Source organism: Orbicella franksi, chromosome 4, assembly GCF_964199315.1.
Source record: "Orbicella franksi chromosome 4, jaOrbFran1.1, whole genome shotgun sequence".
NCBI lineage: Eukaryota > Metazoa > Cnidaria > Anthozoa > Scleractinia > Merulinidae > Orbicella > Orbicella franksi.
In genome coordinates, this window is record NC_138148.1 from 13,934,645 (window position 1) to 13,959,841 (window position 25,197).

The 25,197-nt window shown below is 37.6% G+C and overlaps 1 protein-coding gene across 5 annotated transcripts; it reads right to left on the reverse strand.

The window, feature by feature from the left end:
• Positions 1-716: 716 nt before the first annotated feature.
• On the reverse strand, positions 717-24,622 carry LOC145483488 (uncharacterized). Of its 5 annotated transcripts, XM_081461999.1 has the most exons (17): positions 24,127-24,622; positions 22,282-22,389; positions 21,570-21,713; positions 18,578-18,789; positions 17,978-18,104; positions 17,130-17,285; positions 16,233-16,328; positions 15,671-15,771; positions 14,671-14,800; positions 13,787-13,989; positions 12,900-12,981; positions 12,490-12,615; positions 11,696-11,856; positions 7,461-10,235; positions 7,257-7,369; positions 4,646-4,692; positions 717-3,874 (listed from the first exon to the last, which is right to left on the reverse strand). In XM_081461999.1, exons 1-14 carry the CDS (start codon positions 24,460-24,462, stop codon positions 10,091-10,093), a joined length of 2,127 nt encoding a protein of 708 aa, XP_081318125.1. In that variant the 5' UTR covers positions 24,463-24,622; the 3' UTR covers positions 717-3,874; positions 4,646-4,692; positions 7,257-7,369; positions 7,461-10,090. The 5 variants fall into 5 exon arrangements, with proteins under 5 accessions (XP_081318125.1, XP_081318124.1, XP_081318126.1 ...); XM_081461998.1 differs by having other exon boundaries at positions 7,257-10,235; XM_081462000.1 differs by having other exon boundaries at positions 7,240-10,235.
• Positions 24,623-25,197: the final 575 nt, after the last annotated feature.

Below are 25,197 nucleotides of genomic sequence, written 5' to 3' on the forward strand. Positions count from 1 at the left end.
TTTGTTTTGGAAAATTCCAAGTTGTTGTACAATCCCTCAACTCTCCTAAGTTTGAAAACCTGTTTCTAGGCGATGGCCTTTGTAGAGTATTTTAAGGTGGCGCTGCATGTTGAAATCAAACCGTGATAGTAACTACCATTTACGTGATTATGTCAATCATCATAGCAAATTCTGTTTTCAGTTTTAATGGGAGACAATTGAAGCCTGAACATTTTAATTTGTCTTGCATTAAGCACTATGTTTTACCAAGGCCTAGTTTCAATTTATAATGTGAATTGTCTGTTGGAGGGCAATGCCCTTGCTCAAAAACAAAATTCAATAACTTGTCGTGGAAAACTGTTTCAGTCGAGCTATCAAACTTTATGCTGTCGGAGAATTATTTCTACTTTTCAAATCTTAGCATTTTCAGTTACGAAATTAAAGAAGTGCCTTTATCGATTTTTTTTTTATCGATTCTTCGATTGGCAGTTGAATAGCCCGGAAAATTCACGAAAATTCATCTGATGCAAATTGTGTATGTTATTTGAAAGAGCACTTTCCTTGCTCAAAACAATTACTCTCGTTCCCTCGTCATTTGAAATTTTAAAAATTTCAGATTATTCCAGGAATCGTTAACGATTCGTTTGCAACTCTGAATTTGTTCGCAACTTTATTCAAGTTAATTTTAGAACATTTGAAACATTTGTTGATATGATCACAACATATTTAGTGCTTTCTTCTTTATTTAGCTCGTGTTTCTTGCGTTTTTTTTTCGTTTTATGCGCTGTGGCAAAAAGCGCGAACACTTTTTGACGTTTAATGTGTACATGCAGAGCCACCTTGAAAATATGTAGTGTTAGAAGAGGATATTGGATTTCTGGATTGATCTTCGTTTCCTGAAAATACTACATTAATCGGCAGATATTCTCTTATACATTTATGTACGGATAACGTTCGGTTGCTATTTTGTTTCTTCAGATGAGAAATAAGTGCAAAACGGTCAATCAGAAACCAAATATATCCTCTTGTTTAACTTTCAGCGAGGCTGTATTGAATTTTGTCTGGCATCAAGCAACTTTTTTTCATTATCACTTTTCAAAAACGTAGGTCTCATTGTTTGATTTTTCAGATTGTTTCGGCTTTCATTTAAACTATCAAATATAATGTGTTTTAGAAATGTAGCTTCAATTGTCTGAATATTTTAAAATGTTAAAGCTACTATTTGGACTGACAAATATTTTTAGCCAAAATATTCACAAACTTTGTTGCTTTTCAAAAATTTGTAGCTCCAATTGTTTGATTGTCCTAATAACTTTCGTCCGCAACTGACAGACATTACATCTTTGATTTTCAATTCTTAGCTCCAGTTGTCTGATTATTTGAAAATTTTACCGCTATAGTTTGTATTCACTAATTATATTTATTATCACGAACGCAACTCCAATTGTCTGCAGATTCTTCTAAAATTTTATCGCGATTGTTTGCTACGGATAAAAATTTACCAAACATTTTCTATTAGCTTTATTGCAATCGTCTGTTCTAAAAGGTTATAATTTACGTTTGCAAATGAAAAAGGAGCCATAGGATGCATAGTGATACATTTTAAAGCTTGACAACCAGACATTAACCTTTAACACCTCGCTGGAAGTAATTTCTGGAAGATAACGAAGCAAGCCATGAACATTTTTTAAAAATTGGCCTATAAGTTGTCGGGTTTTGCTTTTTCATCTCGGCTAAAGTGACGGAAGCTCTATAATCGTTCAAACGCTAAGACTAGATTGAAGTTTTCGCGTTTTCTTTATTTTTTCGTAGGAATAATCGAGTTCATGGCTTACCTTTGCTATCTTCTTGAAATAATTGCATGATGATATCACGTTAGATAGTTAAGCTGTGAATGACGGGCAGCTAGAAATCTATATTCAGAAATGAGACGAGCCATTTAAAATATCTACAACTACAACGTTTCTACACAACCCTTAAGAAGGTGGCGACATGTTAGAATCGCAGTAGTTAAGAGAGTTTATGTACCTGGAGTGCAAGTTACCCGGCTATATAAACGTTCTTAAATACTCCGATTTAGAAATGTTTTCACCTTCCTAATGTTGTTTGGAAACGTTGCAGTTGTAGAAATTTTAACTTACTCTTCTATCTCTGTTAACAGGTTTCCAGCTGCTCGTCGTTTTACGGCTGACTATTTAACAAGATATCATCATGGAATATACTATCTTGAACACAAACAGATGTTTACTGGATTCAAAATCTTAGTTTTCGTTAGGCAGTGTTCAAGATGGTATATGTTGAGTTTTTTTGGCGGGAAAATTTATAGGGGGTACCCTGTTAAAATTTTTGTCAAAGAGTTGTCAGGGGAAACGCTGTGCAAATTTTTTCCAATTTTCCCGCCAAAAGTCTTAGTACATATAGGGCAAAATTTTTGATCACACCTTTTTAATTAATTTAATTGGATTTCAATAAAATCATTTAACAATACTTGTGAGTTATTGATTTGCCATTATTTAATTTAAGTTATTTTGATGTCAATAAAAGAAACAAAAGAAAACAAAACAAATTTGAATGTCGTCTTTATTACTTTTAGAGTGGATGAAATAATACTTTATTGAATAACAGTTAAGAACAACAGAAAGTAATTGAAAATGTTATCACAAGTAAAAAATTAAAAAAAAACGGCGCATGCGTATTTTGGGCGCCCGTATTTTTTCTAAGTTTTTTGGCGGGAAAACAAAAAGTTTCAACAAGGGTCGACACGGAAAATAATAATTAAAAAAATTGGCGCATGCGTATTTTAGGCGCCCGTATTTTTTCTAAGTTTTTTGGCGGGAAAATTAAAAATGTTGACAAGGGTTACCTATGAGTAAATTTAGGCAGTCAACACAATTTTTGCAAAACATTTAATATACAAGAGAAATTGTTTTTGTACAAAACTAACTGGACGTAATACGCTTGAAATAGCAGCGACATTTTTTATAAATTCTGGTTTCAAGGAAACAATTTACAATCGCTGTTGAATGAGAGATTTTGGACAAACAAGGCAATCCAATCAGAAATTGATCGATGAGAGAAAATTAGCGAAAAGTTGTGATTCTAAACACGAAGGTTAACTACAAAGATTTGCTTTTCAAGGAAAATAAAAGACTTTCGAAGCTCACAAAACGAGAACTCGGTGAATGATACGATAGAAACGTACGTGACTATTGAACAACAGTGGTGCTGCGTTACACTAACGACCGTTGAGAATAAGTTAATAAAGTTTTTCACGGGAATTATTCAACGCCAGAAAATGCTGCCGTATTTTAACTGCTAACTCAGAAAATAAATAATATAAAGTTTCTTTTGCTACCCTGCTGCCTTGCCGTTCGTCTAAACAAGCCAACAGAATATCAAAAGGCACTTCACAATCTTTATTTACTAAATTCACAGTTAAATCTCCTGTTGCAATGCTGTGTATTCAAATTCCCGAACAATGGTTTATTAACATATTCTCAACGGCCGCAAGTGTAACGCCGCATTACTGATGCTCAAGAGTCACGTACGTCAGTCACACAATCCACCACGTTCTCGCATCATGAACAGAGACAAAAGAAAAATTAAAATTTGTAAAGCAAAGCTGATGACACATCTCCTGCAAAACCTAACTGTAAATCATTTTTTTGGGCCAGTTCACTTTTTTAATGATAACCTTTATGTCCTATTTGATTGCAAGGAGAACATCGCCGATCCTAACGTTTAGTCCACACAAAAAAATATATCCTATTTTACACCTCCTACTTTTGTCCCTTGCATACTATGTCTTGTCCTAAGTGTCCTGTCTTCTTAATATTGCCTCCAGTGTCTTGTCTTTGCCTTTATCTCCCCTCAATCGTCTGGTCACTGAGAAATCCTTTAAAGAAAAAAAACAAAAAAGTCTTTGTATCGTTTTTCGCACTGTCTTTGCATCTACGTGAAGCTTTCTTCATCCTTTCTCATATACATTCCCTTATTGATGATTATCTTTATACTCATCACCTGTTTGCTTGACAATGTACTGATTGTGCAATTAGAAAAGCTTGCAGTCAAACTTGTCAACATTAAACAGAAAGCACTTCTTTTTTTCCCGAACACTTGGTGTATTTTCAGTTTAAATCAATTTGAAATTAGTGCCATTCTAAAGGTTTCCAAAAAATATAACGGTAGCGATTGGTGACAAGTTGTAAATCAATCAATACATGAACTCATCCATAAAATTCAGTGAGCATTTTTTCAGAATTGTGAGCTTTGTGGGCAAGCGTCACTTCGCTCGTCCCACCACCCTCTGCTTAATAAATTTTTTTTGCACTCGCTCCAGAACGCTTGCCATGCAGGCTCTGTTCAGTTTATGAAGGCCAATATTTTATAACCTAAGAAACTAGGACTTTGCTGTAAGGAGAAGAAGCACCACTTTAAGTTGACAAATCCTTGCAAAATAAAACAAAAACAAACTTAAAAGTCTTTTTGTCCAATCAAAAAGGGCACGGATGTTCCCAAATAATCTTGACACCAACGGCCGTCATTCAACGTCGTAACAATCCTGTCAAAAACGCAATCTGCTGGATTTCTCAAGATTGAATTCCATCCTATAATGGTACACTGCACCTGTCCCTCAAAGTGACTATACAGAAAAACTCTGACTAACCTGCCATGTCTGATGTATTTCACGTCTTTATGTGTTTCTTGTTTACCCTGATGAGAGATACAAACATATTGTCGAGTTACTTATGATCTCTTGCTGTTGGCATACTTTAACATTGTAAAAAACATAGATGAAAAAATTACTTGATTCTGATTGGCTGAGAGCAGTGCAATTCAAGTGTAACACCAGTGCACAAAGTGTGACACCAATGCAAAAAGTGTAACTCCAGTGCAAATTACACATTGTAATTCTGGATTATAATTGGCTGAAAGACAATAGGAAATTTTCTAAGCCAGTGATATCACGTAAAATGATAGTGAAACCTCTCGAATGAGAAAAAATGGCTTCAAGAAACATCTCCCAGCACTTCCTCCATGCAAATTTTTTTATGGTTATATTTTTAAGAAGTAATCATACGGTTTTTCTCGTTCAATTTGGAATTAACTTGCAGGAGTGAGTTTTTCTCTATATACATGTATAGTGATTACCTATACAAATATAACTGGTGGAATTAAACCTACATGCATTAAGATTTCTTCCTTCTCTATCAAATGGTGCACGTTTGTGTTCCTTTCCTTGTATTCCTAATCTGTAGGTTCAGGGTCTGGCATGGTGTAATTGAACCCCAACAGGTCAAATGTCTTCCCTGCCTCAGCATAATCCTCTTCATTTAGGGAATCCAACAATGTCACCCTTTCCTCCTCTTCCCTCATCATTTTCTCCCACCGTTCTTGTTCTACTGTTGACATTCTAAGTTTTCATTTTTCTACAGTCTTTCATTTTTTTTAAGGGTTGGACATTCTCTCACAGTTTCCCAGGTGGAATGTCTCATAAAATAATGAAGCCATTCCTTTCTTCCAGCTTTTGCCCAGGGTCAGTTATTCATCTCCATGTCTCTGTTATCATTTAACTTGAAATGGAAGGCATGGGGATGACTGTAGCCTTGGAATTTTGATGAAAAGTCAGGAAGCCAGGCCTTAACATCGTAAATATTTTCAACTGTACATGTGATGGGGGTTGGACTGTATGCGCTTTGGATAATACGAAGTCTGGGAGAGTCACAGCATTTTGCTTCGCCAGGGCTACGGAAATTCGGCTGAAGAGCTGAAAGAATACAGTTATAGAAATCAGGCTATAGAATTTAGTAGGTCACAAATATATTAATCTATGTACATTATAAGCCAGCTACCACTTTTAAGGCTGAGGCAACTAATTCATCTGTGAGGCAAATAATCTATCTGTGAGGTACTGACAAATCACACTATTTTGTGATAACAAAATTCAATAATGGGGTTGTTTAATCACTTGATTACCAAGTTTGTTGTCATATTTAAATCACTCTAACATCTCAGGGAAGCCATCTGCCACGTGTCTCTATATAGATTTAACCAAGCCTAAAAGCAGAACTCCTGGGCTGGGTTGTTCAAAGCCCGATTAAGCTAACCCAGGATAAGCAAGCATTTTGATTAGAGTTTTGTAACTTTGCAGTGAAGTTTTCTGTATATTTGTTTGGCTTTCTGTTTTGAGTTTGAATAATCTTAAATTACACAAAACAAAAGCAATGAAAAACATTGTATACAAGAAAAGTCTATGCTTTGGTTAACTTTTGGTCCTAAGTTGGTGGTAACCACCTTCCGAATAACCCAGTCCTGCTTACAACTAGTTAACCTGACATGAGCCTGCGATCCAATAAAAAAACCAGCACTTGGACAGAGACAACTTAAAAAAACATGTGATCTTGGTGTGCTCTAAACTTGAGCCTCCGATATGGTCGTGTGATACTGGTCAGTGGGTACCTTGTTTTGGCAGGTGTCAATTGACCATAATATAGATGTCCCATATCGAAGAAGGATGCTTTAAACCAAAGCTGCATGTCTCTGTCAGCCTATTAGCTGGAGTATGGCAGCCATTTTGCGAGACTCCATTGTTGCCGTCGCCATTGTTGTCGTGCATATGCGCCCATGATCAATAGCGCTAGCCATGATAGCCATAAGAAACTGGGCCTCTGCTCTGGTCTGAGTATGGGACTCTGCTTGGTGGCCCTTTGGGCTGCCAGAACTTTCTCTATAAACTCGAAACACTGTGGCCTAACATCCCGGGGGAACTTATATAAAAAGGATGGGAATGTTTGTCATTCCTTTTAGGGGGAAAAGCAGTTTTGATGCCCCATAAGGTGTTTAGCCTCAAAAGGCCCACAGCAGGAGCTTTTGCAGTACTTTCTAGGGTATTGCGCCGAAAAAAAAAATGACAGGGGATATTTGACTATAAATTTTACGAGTAGAAAGTTTGAATCGTCTTTATCGCTAATAAAATTATGTAAGTGTTAATTAATGTGTTGTTTTACAATTGGTACCTCTTAGGCCAATTGGTACCTCAACGGCCAGAAAACAGGAGCTTGGTAACTCATAGGGGTTCTACATGGGAGTCCCCTTCCCCTTACCCCCACCCCCGCCCCCCGCTCTTAACATTCGATTTACCGAGTTGTAATTCACGAGATATCGAAATATTTTTGGCTAAATAAATGTATTAAAGTATGTAAAATCTTTTCGACCGTTTAAATACTCAGAAGTAGCAATAAAACATAAAGTTTTCATTACCTAATTTATGTACATACCAAGCATGGTCAAAGACACACGTTGCATCTTGTCAGAGTTGGCTTGCTGTTTCTGGCGCTTGGATAGGTGAGCTAATTTTCCTCCATAAGATTCCACCATCAAAATTTTGTGTCTGGAACATGTTTGGGAACATTTCTTGTAATGTAGACACGGCATTAGCCAAAGTTTGAAAGAAGAAGCGGAGCTTCCGAGCTTCCACGCACCTCATGCAAAGAGCGAAAAATATTTGATGCTAAATCAAGTTCAGTCCCAAGGCCCCATGTCGTTTTTCGTAGCCGGCGGGGCCTTGGTGCGAGGAAAATGTTGGCTCTGAAGACTTTAGTAATCGCTAGTTTCATTCCTTGAAATATCCAGTGGGGAATCTAGTGGAGGGACCCAGGGGTCCGGGGGCCCTGAGGCCCCCTAATTTTGGGTGAAAAAAGAAGAAATCACAGAAGGAAGAAAGCCAGCAGGGCAAGCAAAACAAAACCGGGCACCCCTTAGCTCAAGGTCTGGATCCGCCACTGATATCGACTTGTTGATCTTTGACTAACAGTTACTTTAGAGCTTGTACAGACCTTTACGACTTGCAACAAAGGGAACGTGTATATGTTTCCTTGTACGTTTCGTTATGGAGAAATGGCACCGAAAATTCCTGTTCAGTTTTGCAGTTATCAATGAAACTGTTTTAGTTAGAGACCAACCAGTGGATATTTTTGGAAACCAGCGTTGAACGCCCGGGGGGCGATGGGGGCACTGCCATATATGGGCTATATAGGTATGTGCCGCTGTGAAAGGTATGGTTTTCAAGCAGTTTACTCTAGGATAGGGTATATAAATCAGAGCGTTTGGACCTAGAAAAGGGTATCATTTTTCACAAAACTGACAAGTTGGTTGAAGATTTTATCTAGACTAAGGAAACCAGGAATTTCCACTCAAAGATATAAAAAAATCAAATCGGCAAGTTTAAATTTACGCAAATCAGCCTCAACAGTGTCGATAGATGGGGGCGACTTGGGGAGTTTAGTATAGGGTAGCAAAATTTAGCTGATCTAGCTCTGGTATAGGCTAAGGGTTCCAGGGTCCCAGCGGCACATCCCCACCCAGAAATTCCCAAAGCACCCCACCCCCCTGGGTTGAACGCAGCTGTTCATTTCAGAATAAAAGGGTATAGTTCATATAGTTTGAGCCTGGAAGTTCTAAATGGGGACTCGGTAGAGAGAGCTTAACAAGAATTAATTACGGCAAACAAACAAACAAACAATTAAAGACTCAATCGATCAAACTAACAAACTATACAGACCGAAAATAGGAATGGATGCACTTCTGCCGTTTGTGGTGAAATTAAAGAGTTGTGAAACTCCTTCCTTGATCCAAATTCAGCTGTTTTATATTTTCTCTTATTTAAATAAATGAATAAATAATTTCTACCAAGACAACTTCTGAAATGGATCAATTGAATACAAATTACAGTGTATCTCTTTTTCACCTTTTGTTTCAATTATCAGTCAGACAGCTATCACGACATTTTAATCTACACGGCATTCAGATAATGATTACAGTAAAAGATGTTCAAAGAAATGAAAAAAAAAAAAACAACAACAACAACAACAAAAGGAAAGAGAAAACGCGACACATGGTCAATAACTTTGGTAATCGAGGCTTTGATGTCCTTTGTTCTTGATCTTTATCGTATGCTGCCCTTGTACACTGTCAGTTATCTCAATGTCGTTCCTGCTTGCGACAGAAATGGCATCATGCCATTACTATCCCGGGCAATTACTGGTTCGCTGTTATTAGAAATCTTCTCCAAGTTAAGTAGTCCTCGTTTACGAACCTCAATTCACATTCGTCCTCCTTCAAGGATAACCGGTCGTTTAGCCCTTGCCTGGTTCTGACTACCTGTCTCTCCCTCGTGATCATTTTCAGCTTGGAAAAGATGTTATTGTAAAATCGGACTCGAATCGTAGGAAACAACTGATGATCGTGTAATCAGAGCTGGCTAACTCGTTCTCTTGGCTATTATTGCTAGCAGGATATCTGCACTCAGTTGTGTTCATCCATGTTTGTTTGTTTGTTTGATGTTAAGTGCTAACTCTTTCTCTTGTCATTATTGTTGGCAGGATATCTGCACTCAGTTGTGTTCATCCCTGTTTGTTTGCTTGATGTTGAGTGCTATCTCTTTTTCTTGTCATTATTGTTGGCAGGATATCTGCACTCAGTTGTGTTCATCCCTGTTTGTTTGCTTGATGTTGAGTGCTAACTCTTTCTCTTGTCATTATTATTGGCAGGATATCTGCACTCAGTTATGTTCATCCATGTTTGTTTACTTGATGTTGAGTGCTAACTCTTTCTCTTGTCATTATTGTTGGCAGGATATCTGCACTCAGTTGTGTTCATCCATGTTTGTTTGTTTGATGTTGAGTGCTAACTTTCTCTTGTCATTACTGTTGGCAGGATATCTGCACTCAGTTGTGTTCATCCATGTTTGTTTGTTTGATGTTAAGTGCTAACTCTATCTCTTGTCATTATTGTTGGCAGGAAGAGATATCCGCACTCAGTTGTGTTCATCCATGTTTGTTTGTTTGATGTTGATTGCTATCTCTTTCTCTTGGTCATTATTGTTGGCAGGATATCTGCACTCAGTTGTGTTCATCCATGTTTGTTTGTTTGATGTTGAGTGCTAACTTTCTCTTGTCATTACTGTTGGCAGGATATCTGCACTCAGTTGTGTTCATCCATGTTTGTTTGTTTGATGTTAAGTGCTAACTCTATCTCTTGTCATTATTGTTGGCAGGAAGAGATATCCGCACTCAGTTGTGTTCATCCATGTTTGTTTGTTTGATGTTGATTGCTATCTCTTTCTCTTGGTCATTATTGTTGGCAGTATATCTGTATCTAGTTGTGTCCAGCCATGAAGAACCAGCAGAAGACATCCAGTTGTTATAAATGGCACCAGCAGTTGCCACGCCAAGTCGTCTTTGAAGTGCAGGTTAAAACTGTCACGAGTCAAATGGATTCACATGTTAATGACATTTTTACGCAAATGTCAGTGTGTCCTACTCAGTAACCGTTACAATGGATTTAAAACGCTTGGCAGCGCTGATATTAGAAGCTGGGAAGTAGAGAATTAACTCTAAAGTGATTTGGATTGCTGAGAATCAACGACCTTTACCTTGCTGACTGAGCTACAAGGCCAGATGTGAGTATATCGTGGGTAAACATGGTGGTAATTCGTGGAAAGGTAAACGTCGTGGGTCCAACCGAGGCCAAATATTTTTTTTTCTTTACCTCTTGTGGCCCCCCATTTCTGCTCAGAAGAAAAAAAATATTGGTTGATCTCCAGCATTCCAAATTACTTTATAGATAACTCTCTACTTTCCAGATTTCAAACGGGCCTTTTTGGTACATAAGGACCTTCGAGTCTCCAAACTCACTAAGGTGTTTATTTCATTACTGCAACACTTTGAAATTTTCCAAAATGACACATCCCTTGAACTTTTCTAGGTACATTTTCTTTGTAGACACGTAACTAGTGAGGGTTAACGAGCAGGAGCACAAAACTATGCTAACCGTGCTTGACTCGGTACGCTGAGGACAAACTCGTGAAGCTCTTAGTTAATGGACCAATTTCGATATATTACAATTCTTACATGGCATCAAGACTTGTGGGGAACGGGGGGTGGGGGGGGGGGGGGGGGGAACTAAAACAGAATAAATTATTTTCTCGTGCCTCCCTCAACCTGGCTCAATGTGATTTCATTTTTTTCAAGTCCACTAAACGAAACCTTGGAGTTATGTTAGAATTTTTATAACGTAACGAAATTGGGCTTTTTACCAACCTTTTCAAAGTCGTGCTAAGGTGCGGCCGAACGGACTCAACATTTTAGCGCAGCATATTCCAACATCGTTACACACAACACGTTTCACGCGCTTGGCCACCCTGTTGCAAGATGTTGGATGCCGCAGCAAGGCGGCCAAACCTTTGTAACATGTGCGCAACAGTGTTGGAATGTGTTACGTTGAAATACTGCGTGCAGGTCGTGGAGCCTTTACTGTCGATTTACAATAGAATACTGCTTCAAGTTGCACATCACATTTGCAATGCTAACAATTATCCCAAAAGGTTTGTATATCTGGTTTGTGTATCTTCAAACGAAAATGCCCTTATTGTTCACAATAGCATACTATTCGGTACAGTCCCTTTCACGCTCGCTGAATAAGAGATGGCGAAATACGACCGCGCTGGAGTGAGTTGGAAGTGTAAAAGGATAGGGAAAGGCAGGTAGGGGTGATGAGAAGCGCGGTAGCGTGGAGAAGCAAGCGAGAAAGAAAGACAACATGTTGCAGCTGCTAACAGCCAAAGGATTCTTACGCAAACTGGGCTGAAATGATATGCAGAGCTCTTATTTCTACTCGCTTAGTAAGAAACTGGTGCGAATAGAGAATGCTTTTTTACCTTACATGCAGAGAGCTGTGGAAACACTGTCCATGTTCAGTGGTGAGTTGTAACGACACAGTAGCTCTGCAGGGCTGTGATGGTACTATGACTTGTTCAGTGTATATTCCAGGAGACTTGTAGCTCTTCTTAAAAGCCATGACCTGCTTTCCAATGATAATCTATAAAAACGTTCTGTTGTAAGAATCTATTATTGATTGATTGTTAGATTAATCTCAGTCAGTAGGTTGGTTGGTCGGTCGACAAGTGACACATCCATGAAGTCCATTACCCTGTAGTGATCTCCCGGGGGCTGAAGGAGGGGGTGCTACTCCCTTATATGGGCTATATAGCTGTGTGCGGCCCCAGAGGGTATGGTTTTTGAGCGGTTTTGGTCTGAAAAATACAACCTCTTTCACAGGATCTCTCATCTTCCAAAAGGAACGAGGTTGTGAAAAATAGTATAGATTTTGACCATTTTGGTCTAATATAGGATACTGTTTTAACTCTGGCTTAGTATTGGGTATTTTGTTTGCAACCGCATCAACACTAGCAAATTTGTAGCCCTTCTCAAATGCTTACGCAAATGGCAGTCAATTCGCTCAGGTCTGAAATCACAGATTTTGGTCTGAAATACGGTACAGGTTTCAATGTTTGGACCGCACAACGCCACCAAAGAACGTTGAGGAGTTCCCCGGGAGTGATCTGACGTCCTCCTTTAAGTGAAAGTGCTTTAAGCTTATTGCGAGCTTTCTTGTAATGACGGGTAAATTGTACTTCTGTAACAGTTGAAGTTATTGAAGAATTACACATACCTTGATGTTGTAAACTTTTCCTTTTACGTCTTGTGGCTGCTCATCTTTAATTTCGAACTCCACAGGAAAGGATCTCCCACTTATCTCGGTGTTTTGCTGAGAGTTTGGAGTGAACCTCACTCCGACCTTGTTCATGAAAACAAGACTCAGTTATAATGACGATCAACAACAAACATCGTAGTGTTGATTGTTCTACGGAAATTTATAAATGTCAGCAAAGATAACACACTTCTTTCAAGCGGTACAACTTTGAACTATTACTTTCATGGAATTTTAAAGCGCCAATAATTCAATTTCTTAACCTTCAGTTCTCGCCTGCTACATATAGGTAAATTGAAAAATAAATTATTTTTTAACAAAAAAATAATCAATAATCAGTTTTGTTTTTAAGCTGATAAAGAAAAGCTTACCTTTCCAGAGAAAAATGTTGCTCCACTGCAGGGTGAATTCTCTGCTGGCCAGGAAAATAGTTCATTCATATCTGCAGGAAGACTAATATAAATCCCAAGTCAGACGGTGTATAATAGTTATGCTGATAACAGTAGTCATGATGTCTCGGCAATCTTTGCAACATTTGGTATTTTCAATCAACATTAAGCTTCCACGATAATTCAAAATCTGACAGTGACAAGATAGATTACTTTTGATTAAGCGCTGTTAGTTACTGCCATAACTCTAGAATAACACATTATTTTATTGTCCTGCACAATCAACACACGAGTAATTGTAGAAATTATAGATGAAAGTTTGGCTTTCATGATGGAGAAGTAAATGGTGTGTTTGTAATAAAGCTATTGGCAACTGGCATGCACTAAGTGGCAGATAACACTGAGCTGTACATCAATTGTAAATTGTACACTGTAGACAGTCATAACTTTTACATAAAAATTTAATTGTAAACAGTCAGGGCCATAGCCAGAAAAAAGTTATGACTGAGGCAATGCCGAAGGCATTTTATAAAAAGTTGAGTGTTTACAAACAATCATGCGTGTCAACTTAGAATTGAGTGTCGAAAGTAATTCAATGACCGCGCTGAGTGATTGGCTTAAAAAGACTCTTGTCTCTTTGTCATCAAATCTGAGAAGTAAAACGAAGGCCAACCGTGACTCGTTCGCACGCGTTTTGACTTTCCCGCACTTCAGGTCAGCTACATGTATTAGCTTCCAGTTTTGATTGGTTCACTGGATTGTCTGTGAAATTTGTCATTGGCCAGAGTGATTGATTTGGTTTTGGTTTCATGACACTCAATTGAAAACCACTCCACAGTAGCAATTTACCATTACAAATTTCAATTTACCTATGTGTAACTGTGTTTGGTGCATTCGCCAAACACAGCAGGGTTCCATCATCGGCACCCAATATCAGCTCCAGACCTGGTCGCCCTGGCAACAAGTCAGCACTAACAGCCCCAGATAGCACAGTCTTACCAACATTGATGAGCTCTGTACAGCGGTCACTACCTCGGATGATTGCAATCTGGCCGTCAACAAGGGGAATAACCTAAAAGAATCAATGACGTCAGAGTTAAATTTACTGTTAGTTCTGTATATCAGTATTCAGTACTGGTTTCCTTTAATATGCAAAGCTAAAAAGCAACCAGGATGTAGGCGGGTAAGTTTGTTCGCCAAGCTGGAGATTCAGTTTATAGAATGCCCAAATTTGCTTCAAACCTGAAGTTGTGCTGGTAGTTCAATTACACTATTACTCTTTTGTAGAAATCTGTATGAATACACTGTATGGCTGTGTACTGACCAGGTCCTGGAAGCAAGTCACTAAATAATTATGTTTACAGCTGTATCTGAGTTCAAACCAATAACTGAAGAAAGCTGTAGGTGTATTTGAGTGTTTTGTATACTATGTGCATTCCTAAAATGAAAAGACAGCTGTATGATGTACAAGACTGCCAGATTTTGTGTGGCTTTTTTCCACTCTTACTCTTTTTTTTCACAAGGAAAGAGTGATTCCCTTGTATCTGTAGACTAGTCTCTTCTTATGATTATAAATTATATTATCAAAATGACTTCAAATCCTCAATCATCTACACCTTCAAGTCCAGCAATCAGTTTTGATTCTGTTCTGTTACTTTATGTGTGAAAGATGGAACAGGTTTTTACTTAAGGCTGCCTTATTTAATACACTGCACCACTTACAGTACAATGTACTTGCAATACATGTACTTACAATATCTGAGGCACTGCTTTCTCCAGGGACAAGTTTAGTGACCAGCACAGTTGCTAGTATTTCACTTGGTAGCTTGACAGGCCACCCCTCCAACACCTTCCCTGTATCTCCTTCAAGAACCCACACATACCTGGTACATGAATGTTCTTTTTTTAAACATTTTTTAAAAAAATTAACAGTGACTGTGTATATAAAATGCAGGAATCGTATTAGACCAGTGAGGTCTGTGTTGGGAGAATACATGTATCTGCCTTATGCATTTGACAGTGCAGATCTAAAGCTGCTGGCAGCAACTCAGGTTGATACAGAAAAGACTGAGAATTGATATTCTTCTGGCTTTCTTATCATGGGAGGTTTACTATTTGATTTTATGATTGGCAAAGGTACATACATTAAAATTTAAAGTTAAAAAAAGTTAAAATTTTATCTAGTCCAATGTTGCATTCTGATTGGCTAAACTTAGGGGTTTGCATCATTATTGAGTTCCACTCGTTCCAGACACAAACCTAACTATGTGTAAATGTCCCCTCATCTGTACTGCCTCCTCCCTCTCCCCCCCCCCCCAACAAGGAAAAAAGAAAGTAATGGATACATTGAAGCAGATTAAAATTGTTGGACAAAGGTAAGAAGTGGTCATAAAATTGAAAAATGTATGACCAAAATCATTACAAATTAAATCACAATAACCTTGGACCAAATATTATCTTGGACACTCATGAATGATCAATGCATACTACATGTATAAGGTACTTTCTAGATTGATTTTTGGAAAAAATTGTATGTTGTGGGTTGAATTTGTTCTTTGATTTCACATTTTTCAAACCAGTTTAGGAGATTTTTCTTTCCTCTTGTTATAGACTTATTTTGTCATACCCCAAACGCAAGCTTGTTTAATTATGAAATTTATACCTAACCACATCCTGATGTACACTGTACTCAGTATAATTATCCAGATCATGACAAGTCAATGAAACAGTAAAATATACATTATGTAAATTACCCATCAAATGTAGCAACAACAGCTTCCATGAAACCATCTCCATCCACATCAGCTACACGGATCCCTGCAGCACTTGAACTAGAAACTGTAGCCTCCCACACCTGACATAAAGTATCAAAAGCAAAACAAAATGTTTACAACATTTACTATAGTAAAACCCACTTATAAGAGCCTACTAATTAAAACCCCCGTAGACTACAATTTTGGCATTTAAACCCCTATTGGATTAGAACCTGTTCAGCTTAAAATTGAGACAGGTTCTTATTAGTTAGGTTGTCATAATGCAGTTTATTGAGCAGCATCTAGAGCAGAATGTAAAGAACCTGAATGACCTAAATTTCCAGGAGGCACAATGTATATACCGGTAAGAACCTTTATCGTGTAACTTGAAACAAAAACTAGGTTCTTTTAGGTGGTTTTTTACTGTTATTGAAAAGAGTTGCAAATGCCTACATTACATGAAACTACACTATTTGCAAGAACCAAAAAACTTTCTGTAATTAAATTTTGTGCTAAATCACTAAAAAGAAATTACTAGGAAATTTAACAATTCAACACTGACCATTTTCCCTTTAAGGCTCTTACAAGCAATATTCCCACTGTTGTCTATTGCCAGAATTTCAAACAAACCATCTTGATTAACATCTGATGCAATGACCTGAAAACCACATACACATGCCATGTTAGAGACAAGCTTAGGAAATTCAGCCTTGTACCATAAATAAAACAAAATTTTGATTTCACAAATTTCTGCTTAGAACACCATTAGCCAGATTAAGGATTAAAAACCAAGTCTTCTCAAGTGCTACATGCTAGTGCCCTGTGCAGGATATCCCAGTTCACTATGCATCTTGCAAGTAATTATTTTACAACTTGGTACCCTACTCTATGGACACCCACCTAATGATGACACCATTATATAACGGGCAGATTTGTTTGTCCTGACAAAAAGCTCATAATAGTATATATTTTCTCTAAAATTAACCCCTCTAATAAAGACAACAGTTAACACGGACAACAAACACAGAAAAGATAGTGAGTAGTGTAGTCAATCAGAGGACGCCATTTGCAACAGAATGCATAGATTTTTTTTTATTATATGGAGAAGAGTGTTTTACTGGTAACTAAACCACTCGTAGATTCCATACGCCACTTCATCTGGGACCCGAGTGGCGTATTTTCCGTATGTCACCTTTGTGAGTGTCATATCGTTCAATGACCTCACGATTCCCGCCTTTTGCTTTTGTTGAATTGGTTTCTCCATATAATAAAAAGAACATTACATGTTGGCTCGAAGATATGAATTTTATGTTCTCGTGGCAAGAACAATATCTCACGAGTGAGCGAAGCGAACGAGTGAGATATTGTTCTTGCCACGAGAACATAAAATTCATATCTTCTCACCACCGTGTAATATCCTCTATATATTAATTGTTACTTTTACAACCTAGTTATTTACTTGGCCAGGAATGCTGTCCATGGTACTAAGAGATTGAGGCTCTTTCGTTGAGCTCTTTACAAGGTAAACCCTTCCTGATGATGTCCCCATGACAACCCCAGCACCTGGAACAACAGATGCAGCTGACAGCACATAGGCAGGGTACTGACTGGATTCCTGCAGGTTAAAAAGGAAACAATGAATTCAATTTTTACGGTGTAAAAGGGTAATTTTCCTGATGCACACAGTGCAAAACTGCAGTCTTTACAAGTTTGTGGCTCAGTGTGAATGCTTTCCTCTGATCCACCTGACACATTTTTGCAAGCCTGATTATATTACAACTGCGGACATGATTGGGGTAATCAGTACTGTTAAATTAGATTAATGCTTGGCAAAATTTTACCAAAGGATTTTGTAAAAAAAAAAAAGCATTCCCTAGTTAAATATTTAATAAAAAATACATGTAGAATATTTTGGCTGTCAATCCTAATGTTTGAACCATATGCATATATGAATATACATGAATATACTAAGTAGTGTAGTGTGAAAAATGACAGTGAGAGTATTAAATGGTCACAAAAACAATATATTTTTTAGACTAACATAAGTAGCCCAGCCACTTAGCATGACTAACATTTGCTTCTTCTAAGTGGCTGTACTCTCTCTATCTGTAATTATTTAAATTTGAAATTAATCTATTTTTCTTATGTGAAGGGTGCAAATATTGTTGCTGCTGCTGTTGTTGTTTGTTTTTAATGAGATGTGTGCATTTAACAAGTTGGTTGTATGGCAGCCAGTTTTACCATTAGTATCATTGTTAAATAACCTTCCAGCTAAGAGCAATATCAACAATACAGAAAGATATTTACCCTGGACACATCCAAAATGGAAGAGAAAACAAGCTCCTTTTTGTCAAGGTTGAACACTATCACAGCACTGCCAAGATAATTCTGAAGTTCCTCTGATGGCAAACCTTGACCGGATGAAGATGACAGACTGTGTAGAGAGTGCAACATGTTTGTGAAACTCTAACTAATTACACATTTAATAAAATGACTGTAACTTATTTGCACTCTGGGTAACTCTGTTGATATGCCAAGACTAAAGAGTTTGACCAAGATTCCTTAATAGCAGATCCAATGCAAAATAACTACCCATATTAATTTTTTGAAAGCATTTTTGAGGAACCAAGGTGCAGTGCACTACTAAGTTTAGATTGTTGTTGATTCCAACTGTTATCACTGTTCTTTATACCAGTATGTCATGTCTTGTCACAATTTTATGGTTTAAATTATCACATATCATAATTTATTATATCATATTTATGATAGTGCTGCATGTGCTCTGTGTATGTAAGTGTAGCCCAGCTGGACACATCATGGGAGCAGGAGCAAAACTCAAACAGGTGTTATCAATTCACATGAAAACCATGGAAACTCGAGTTAAAATATCTAGTTTGAGTTTTTCACCTTTTTTCTTCAAAATAAAAATTAGTGACAATGACAAGCTCTTCTTCTGATCCATCACCATTGAAGTCTGCAATGAATGGAGTTGACAAAATGTGTGGGTCAATATACACACTAGTGCCATCTAATGATAACCCTGATGGACGGAAACCTCCATGGTACTTGGACCAAAAGGTGTCTGCAGAACTGCTTGTGTTTGAATTCCACTGTTTTTCCTGTGTAACAAGGATGCATTTGGGTATAATTGATAATTTAATTTAAAACCTGTCATGCAGTGACCATACTGTGCCTACCATCTAAGTGTACTTAAAAATAAAGGATTTGCTATTGCTAAACTACTTCATGCCCAGGGATTACTCAGTATATCAGTAACAGGAAGACACGAATGAGACCAAAAATTGCTAAACCCTAAAGTCCTATCAGGCTAAAGCCAAACCCAAAACGTTTTTCTTGTTTTTCAACCTGTCATCCACAATTCAAATTGAAGGATTTCATGCAAAAAGGGAGTACTGGTATATCGCCTTTTGGGCCAATTTTCATTTTTTTGCAGGATTGAGCTAATTTTTGGCGGACTGACTTGCTTTGACATAAATAACATCTTTCCGTAACTGTTTTTCCTGATTTGTGCTTCCTTTTCGAGAAATAACATATGCAAAAAACTCAGTTTTCCAAGGACACCTTTTGGAAATCTTTTGTTGAACGAAAAACAAAAGGAACCTTTTGTTTTGCTAAACAATGAAGTCACCGAAGTGTGGCATTTGCTGCTAGTTGTTTGAACCAACACAAGTTTAATGATTCATATAATTACGCCCATCTCTTACTGTTGCTTCGTTAGGGCAAGCGAATAAGATGCTGAACAGGCCAGATTCGAGTTTGTTTTGTTGTGACACCGGTCTGACACAAGGTCGGTTGATTTTTTTTCCAGTCTATTTCTCTACTTCTTTCAAAACCAAACATCTATTTAAAACAAACAGTGCTGTTGAAGCTGCTAAAAGTAACCGTTTAAGTTTGAGTTGTGGAGAAACCCACCTTTGAAGGATTCACTCCAAAAGATGCCACTTGGAAAACTGAGTTTTTTTTACTACGTTATTTGTCGAAAATGAAGCACAGATCAACAAAAACAATTACAGAACATGCCTTTTTATGTCAAAACAAGTCAGTCTGCCAAAAATTAGCTCGATCCTGCAAAAAAATGAAAATTGGCCCAAAAAGTTATATATGCCCTTAAGCATTCTTACGAGGTTTGACTTTAATTTTCTCGAGAATGCTTGAGAATTTAATCGTGGGGTCACTTAGAGAAATTAACTAACGTGAGTTGTTTTAAACAGTATTCCAAAAGTTATCTTGCTACAAGTAGATTTTTAGTAAATAATTTTTGCACTTATTGCTCGAACTTTGAGCAGAGGCAGTCTTAATTATTTCAAAATCTTTCAACACAAGTTGAAAGCCGGCCTTTGCCCTCTTGGGCAAACATGAAATTAGCAATTTGACGTAATCTGTTGTCATTAAAAAATGAAGCAATCCCATTGGTTGCTATGTGGGCAAAGAATTGTGATTGGTCCAGGAAAATCACGCCACTGTCAAACTTGGCTTGAGCGTCGCTTTGCATGGAATGAAAACTTTTAGTGAAAGCAGAATGGAACTGTGAAATCTACAAATCTTAAAGAAAATGCTGGATCCATTTTTGTCATCAAAGCAGCCCTGTGAGCTGAAAAGCTTTGATGTTACCTTGAATATTGGAGAAGTTGAAAAAATACGCTCGGAAAACTGGCGCTTGTGGTCAACACTGGAGGCCATTTAATTTGAGTTTTGAATGAAAGGAGTATTAGTGACAATGGACATTTGTGTCCTCTGTGGTTGGTGATTCTCAAATCAGTTTGATATAGTGTCTGAAACACCTTATAGCTGTGATACAGTTGGCCATGACCTGTAGTGAGCTATACTTTGCTCACTGCTGTGCCCTGAAATATTTTGTGTTGGAAAAAAAGGTTATGTATTTATTTTAACAGATTTTAAGAAGTGATGTTTTGATGTTTCATTCCTGACGTCAATCTGTGCCAACAATTATTTTGAGACTGAGAAAAGTTGAATTTTTTAAATAAATTAATCTCATAAACATTTTGTTTATTTGGTTTGTTAAATTCAAGACAAAGCAATGGATTCTTACCTTAAAGTAATTTCAAGACCAATTTTGTGCTTGGTTTAGTCTGGCTCAACCGCCGACTGAGACTGCTCAAGGATTTGTTTTAGTCATTTTGTAAAAACGATACAGCTTTTTCTTTCTTCTTCCTGCTTCTCGTACCTCTTCAATGCCTAGACAAGACATTTTTGTACCTTGTCTTTCACCCAGTCACGTAAAATGTTATCTCAAATTCTTGAAAATTTCTGCCATTTTAAAAAAACGGAGGGAAAAACTTTGTAATAATGACGTCAATCATGTGTCTGACCTCTAACAGATCATAGGTGAGAACCAATCAAAATGCGAGAATAATTTGGGTTATTATACAAAACTTGATGGAAACACAGAACTAGCTCAAGCTGTTGACATAATGATGGTGCGAGCAAAGATAATTTACATTTTGATAATCAAAGTAAACAAGTTGGTTTCTTTTCTTGTCACAGAATTTTCTCAAAGAAAAAGAAAGCATGTTGTCCGTGCTTCTATCAAGTTATTAGAGCCCTCATTGAAGTTTGGGAGAACTTGAAAAGGTGTGGAAACACTCATCTGTTGGCTTGTGTTCCCACAGCATTTCTCACCCTTCCAAACTTTCACTTGACTGTTTCTACAACTCAACAGAAATACAGTACATATTTCCTATTTCTTAGATACAATTATTACATCCCAACCTCCCCCCCCCCCAAAAAAAAATGAGAAGTGTGTTTGGGAACATGGAACTTGGCCAGCATGAACATCTCCCAGAAGTTCATGTTAACCTACACCCACTGCCATGTTTGCGTAAGATGATCTTTTCACACAAAACCCATTTTTTCATACCTGTGGAAGGTCAGTGTCAAACTCCGAGAAGAAAGCAAGTCTGGCTGCCTTTTTGGGTTCAGAAATAGAACTGACATAGTCAATGTTCCCAATCTGTTGAGGATCTACAACAAACCAATCTTTCTTCATGACCAGAGGAGGGACCTAACAAGGGATATCAAAACAGCAGTGGTTTCATGGTTTCATTATCACAAGGGGGGCAGGGGGCATTGGGGCTGGAGGCACTGAAGTATTGGATGATTTTTAATCTTGAATCATGGTATTGTGCAATTCCGCTAACCTGCCAGTCACTTGTGTTTTAACATTTTGGTTGACAACATTAATTTTATTATTGAATGTCCTTTTGAGATCTGCAAAAATTAAAAGTGATTTTGACCTGGATCCATGGAATCCGGTGACTCAGATATTCATTGCCAAGACATGCAGTAACTTTCCAGAGCATTGAGATAATTCTGGGCAATACCTTGTCATAATGTAGAGTGGATTCTGTGGACACTCTGATTAGCTACAATGCTGCGATGTCTTCAGAACACTTGAAAAACATGCACAGTGTACATAACACACAACTGCAGCTCTTGTTATTTCTATACTTCTTCTATTCTCAAATCATATCTTGGTTGATGACAGCACTAATAGACAGAATTCAGCTGCCAAGTACAGCAAATATTTTCTGTGGGTTATTTCACATCATTAATGTAATGATCTGCCCTACCTTAAATGTCTCTCCTTCCAGAAAAGAGCCATCATTCTTCACAAAGATCACAACACCATCAGCAGTAGCTAGGACCAATTCACGCATTCCATCATTGTCATAATCATACTGAAACACAAAGATTCCAGATTGGATTGGATTCACATGGATGATTGTGAAATTAAGATCAAGGTGACAGATTTCATCCATATTCTTGATTCCTTAATTTCAACTACAACAGCATGCAATTTATTTCAAAGAGGGACACCACTGACCACACATTGGCAATTTTTTTTTTAAAGTTTAAATTTCCATTTTTATCCTCCTCAGTCATAACTATTCTTAAATACTTCTCAGTACAGTTTATTATCATGTTTTTGTTATTGTTCAGCTTAGAATGTAACTATTCTTTTGAAATGTTCTTCAATTTTAAAGAAATTTTGTATCTTATGAATTGTCAGTTTTCAGGGATGAGAATTAGCAATTGCCTACTTGCCCACGTGAGCCTAAATACTTCAGTTTATTCTGTTTTCCCTAGAATCTCAATGTTTCCCAAGGCAAGCCAATTGAAACTTTGAGACTTGAGGGACTGGATATTAACTATGACCTAATAGAAATCTGTAGCTTATACATGTAGTATAATTGTTTTAGTAGAATTGTGAATGAAATTCACTTCAAATAAAGTTTTCTAATTATTTCTCGAAGTATAATACTTTGCACCTTAAAAAAAGCGATTGAACTAAATTGTCATTTGAAATTTCAGTTGAGTGCATATGCACATCATTTTTTCCCATAATTTCCATTTTTTTTTAAATTAAAGAAACCGTAAATGTCCTTCTTTTAATCTTCAGAGGAATTTAATCATCCATTTAAATATTGTACATACCTAAGCTGTGGTATTTAAAACAAAAGAAGAAAAAAATTACATCAAAATGCCCCTCCAAAACTTTGGAAAAATAAAAAGCATTGCCATTTTGCAGGTGACCTCCAGCCACTGCACACAAATAACTGATAATGTGCCGTTAGTCAGCCAATCAGATTGCAGCATTTGCATTAGTGTACTAGTAGAATTCTACTAATTAACAAATGGTAAACGCCATAGCGTGCACTATTGAGTTATGGATGCACGTGGGAGGTTGCTAAGCACGAAAGAAGCATAAGAGTTGCACGAGGCAATAGCCGAGTGCGACTCTAGCTTCTTGAGTGCTTAGCAAACCTCCCAAGTGCATCCATAACTCAATAGTGCATGCTATGGCGTTTACCATTTGTTTTATAACATAACATTGAGACATTGGAATAACAGAAGTCCTTTTATTGAGCTACATCACAAAAAAATGTTCCTGTAGTCTTACATGACAAGAGATAACAAGCGTGCAAAAATTCATTCATGACAACCGACTGCACACCAGTAACTCGATAACGTTTCATCTTCAGACAACTGTGAAGACAGTTTTGCATTTCTGGCTGAAGGATGTCAGTCATTACTTTGTAAACAATGTCTGTCAAAAGAGTTGCTTTCTAAACATTAGCACACACGTCAGCAGTGTACACCCATGGGCAAATAGCAGACGCTAAATTAACCAGTCAGAGTGTGCGCTTTGCTTTAGTTATGTTATGACATTAGTTAGATGATGGGTGACCTTGAAGTAACCATGCAACGATAGTGTGCACTGTTTGAGAAAAATTCCAGCTATATATCAGCAGAAAAATATCTACTAAAAAGAGGAAGCATGCAATGTCTAAATAACAAATAATTCAGTTAAATAATGTAAGTGTGCATATTCAAGTGCTTATTCAGCGTTGAGATTTGGTTATCTGTTTTACGCTAAAATCTAAGGTTTTAGGATTGGATAATCTTTCACATACCAACAAAGGTGCCGCAAATAACAGTTTTCCAGGAAGAGTAACTGGCCAGCCTGGAAGATTATGACCTGACCGTCCATCTACGACTGACACCTGACCATTAAAAGAAGCTACCAACACATCTTTCACGTTATCACCATTAAAATCTGCCACTAACGAGCTTGATACAACAGGAGATGACCCCACATCTGATTGCCATACCGTCTCCAAGTTACGATGGCAATCGTGTGCTTTGGTAAGGGAGAAGACGCTCAGGAAAAGAGCTGCTACATGCAAGTTTACACTTGCGAAGAGAATTTTACCACAAGAAGATCGTGTTGTTGTGTGTCTTGAGGACATTTCAACGTCAGAAATTGCTACTCTTGTGAAAGGTTTTAACTTAGGAATAAATTGGGCGCACAATACGCTGATGATAAGTCGGCTTGGCGAAGATCATTGAGGACAAGCAGTTTTCATCTGTTGCCGCCGACTGCCGCCATTTTTTTCAACCTCAGAGTCTGCGAATTTTTTCGTCAGTGGTCTTTCAATAGAGAAAGATGCGTACAAGGATGCGCAAGATGCGGAGGCTTTCCAGCCGGAATAACCACGGCTTACCAACCATTTTAGCTGTTTATAAGGAAATGTCTGAGAATGCTTCGAAAATTAGTCTAAGTGCTACGCGTAGAAAATAATTTAAACAAAAGTAGCTTACCTTATATTTGTTTGCGTCATTTTGTTCCTGGAGGCGGCTCAAAGCCAATTATAACTCGCCTATTCAACGTCGGGGCAGCCTGTGAGATAACTAAAAGCTATGGGCAGTATATAGGTCTAGATAGGGCAGTACTATTTCTCCTATCTCTGTTTCTCCCAAATATTTCATCTTTAATTCGGTTGAGGAGCTTCTTGGTTCAAGAGGAACGTAAGCTTTGGATACGTCACTACTCATGACGCATACGTCTCTATAAACTAAACCCGAACTCAGTGAACTGTCAGCTTTCTCCCGCTCTCAGCCCAACCCTGGACGTCTATCGCCCTATTAAAAGGTACCAAACCTGAGTTTCCAGTTTGAGCTGCTCGTAAATTTCTCTACGGGCC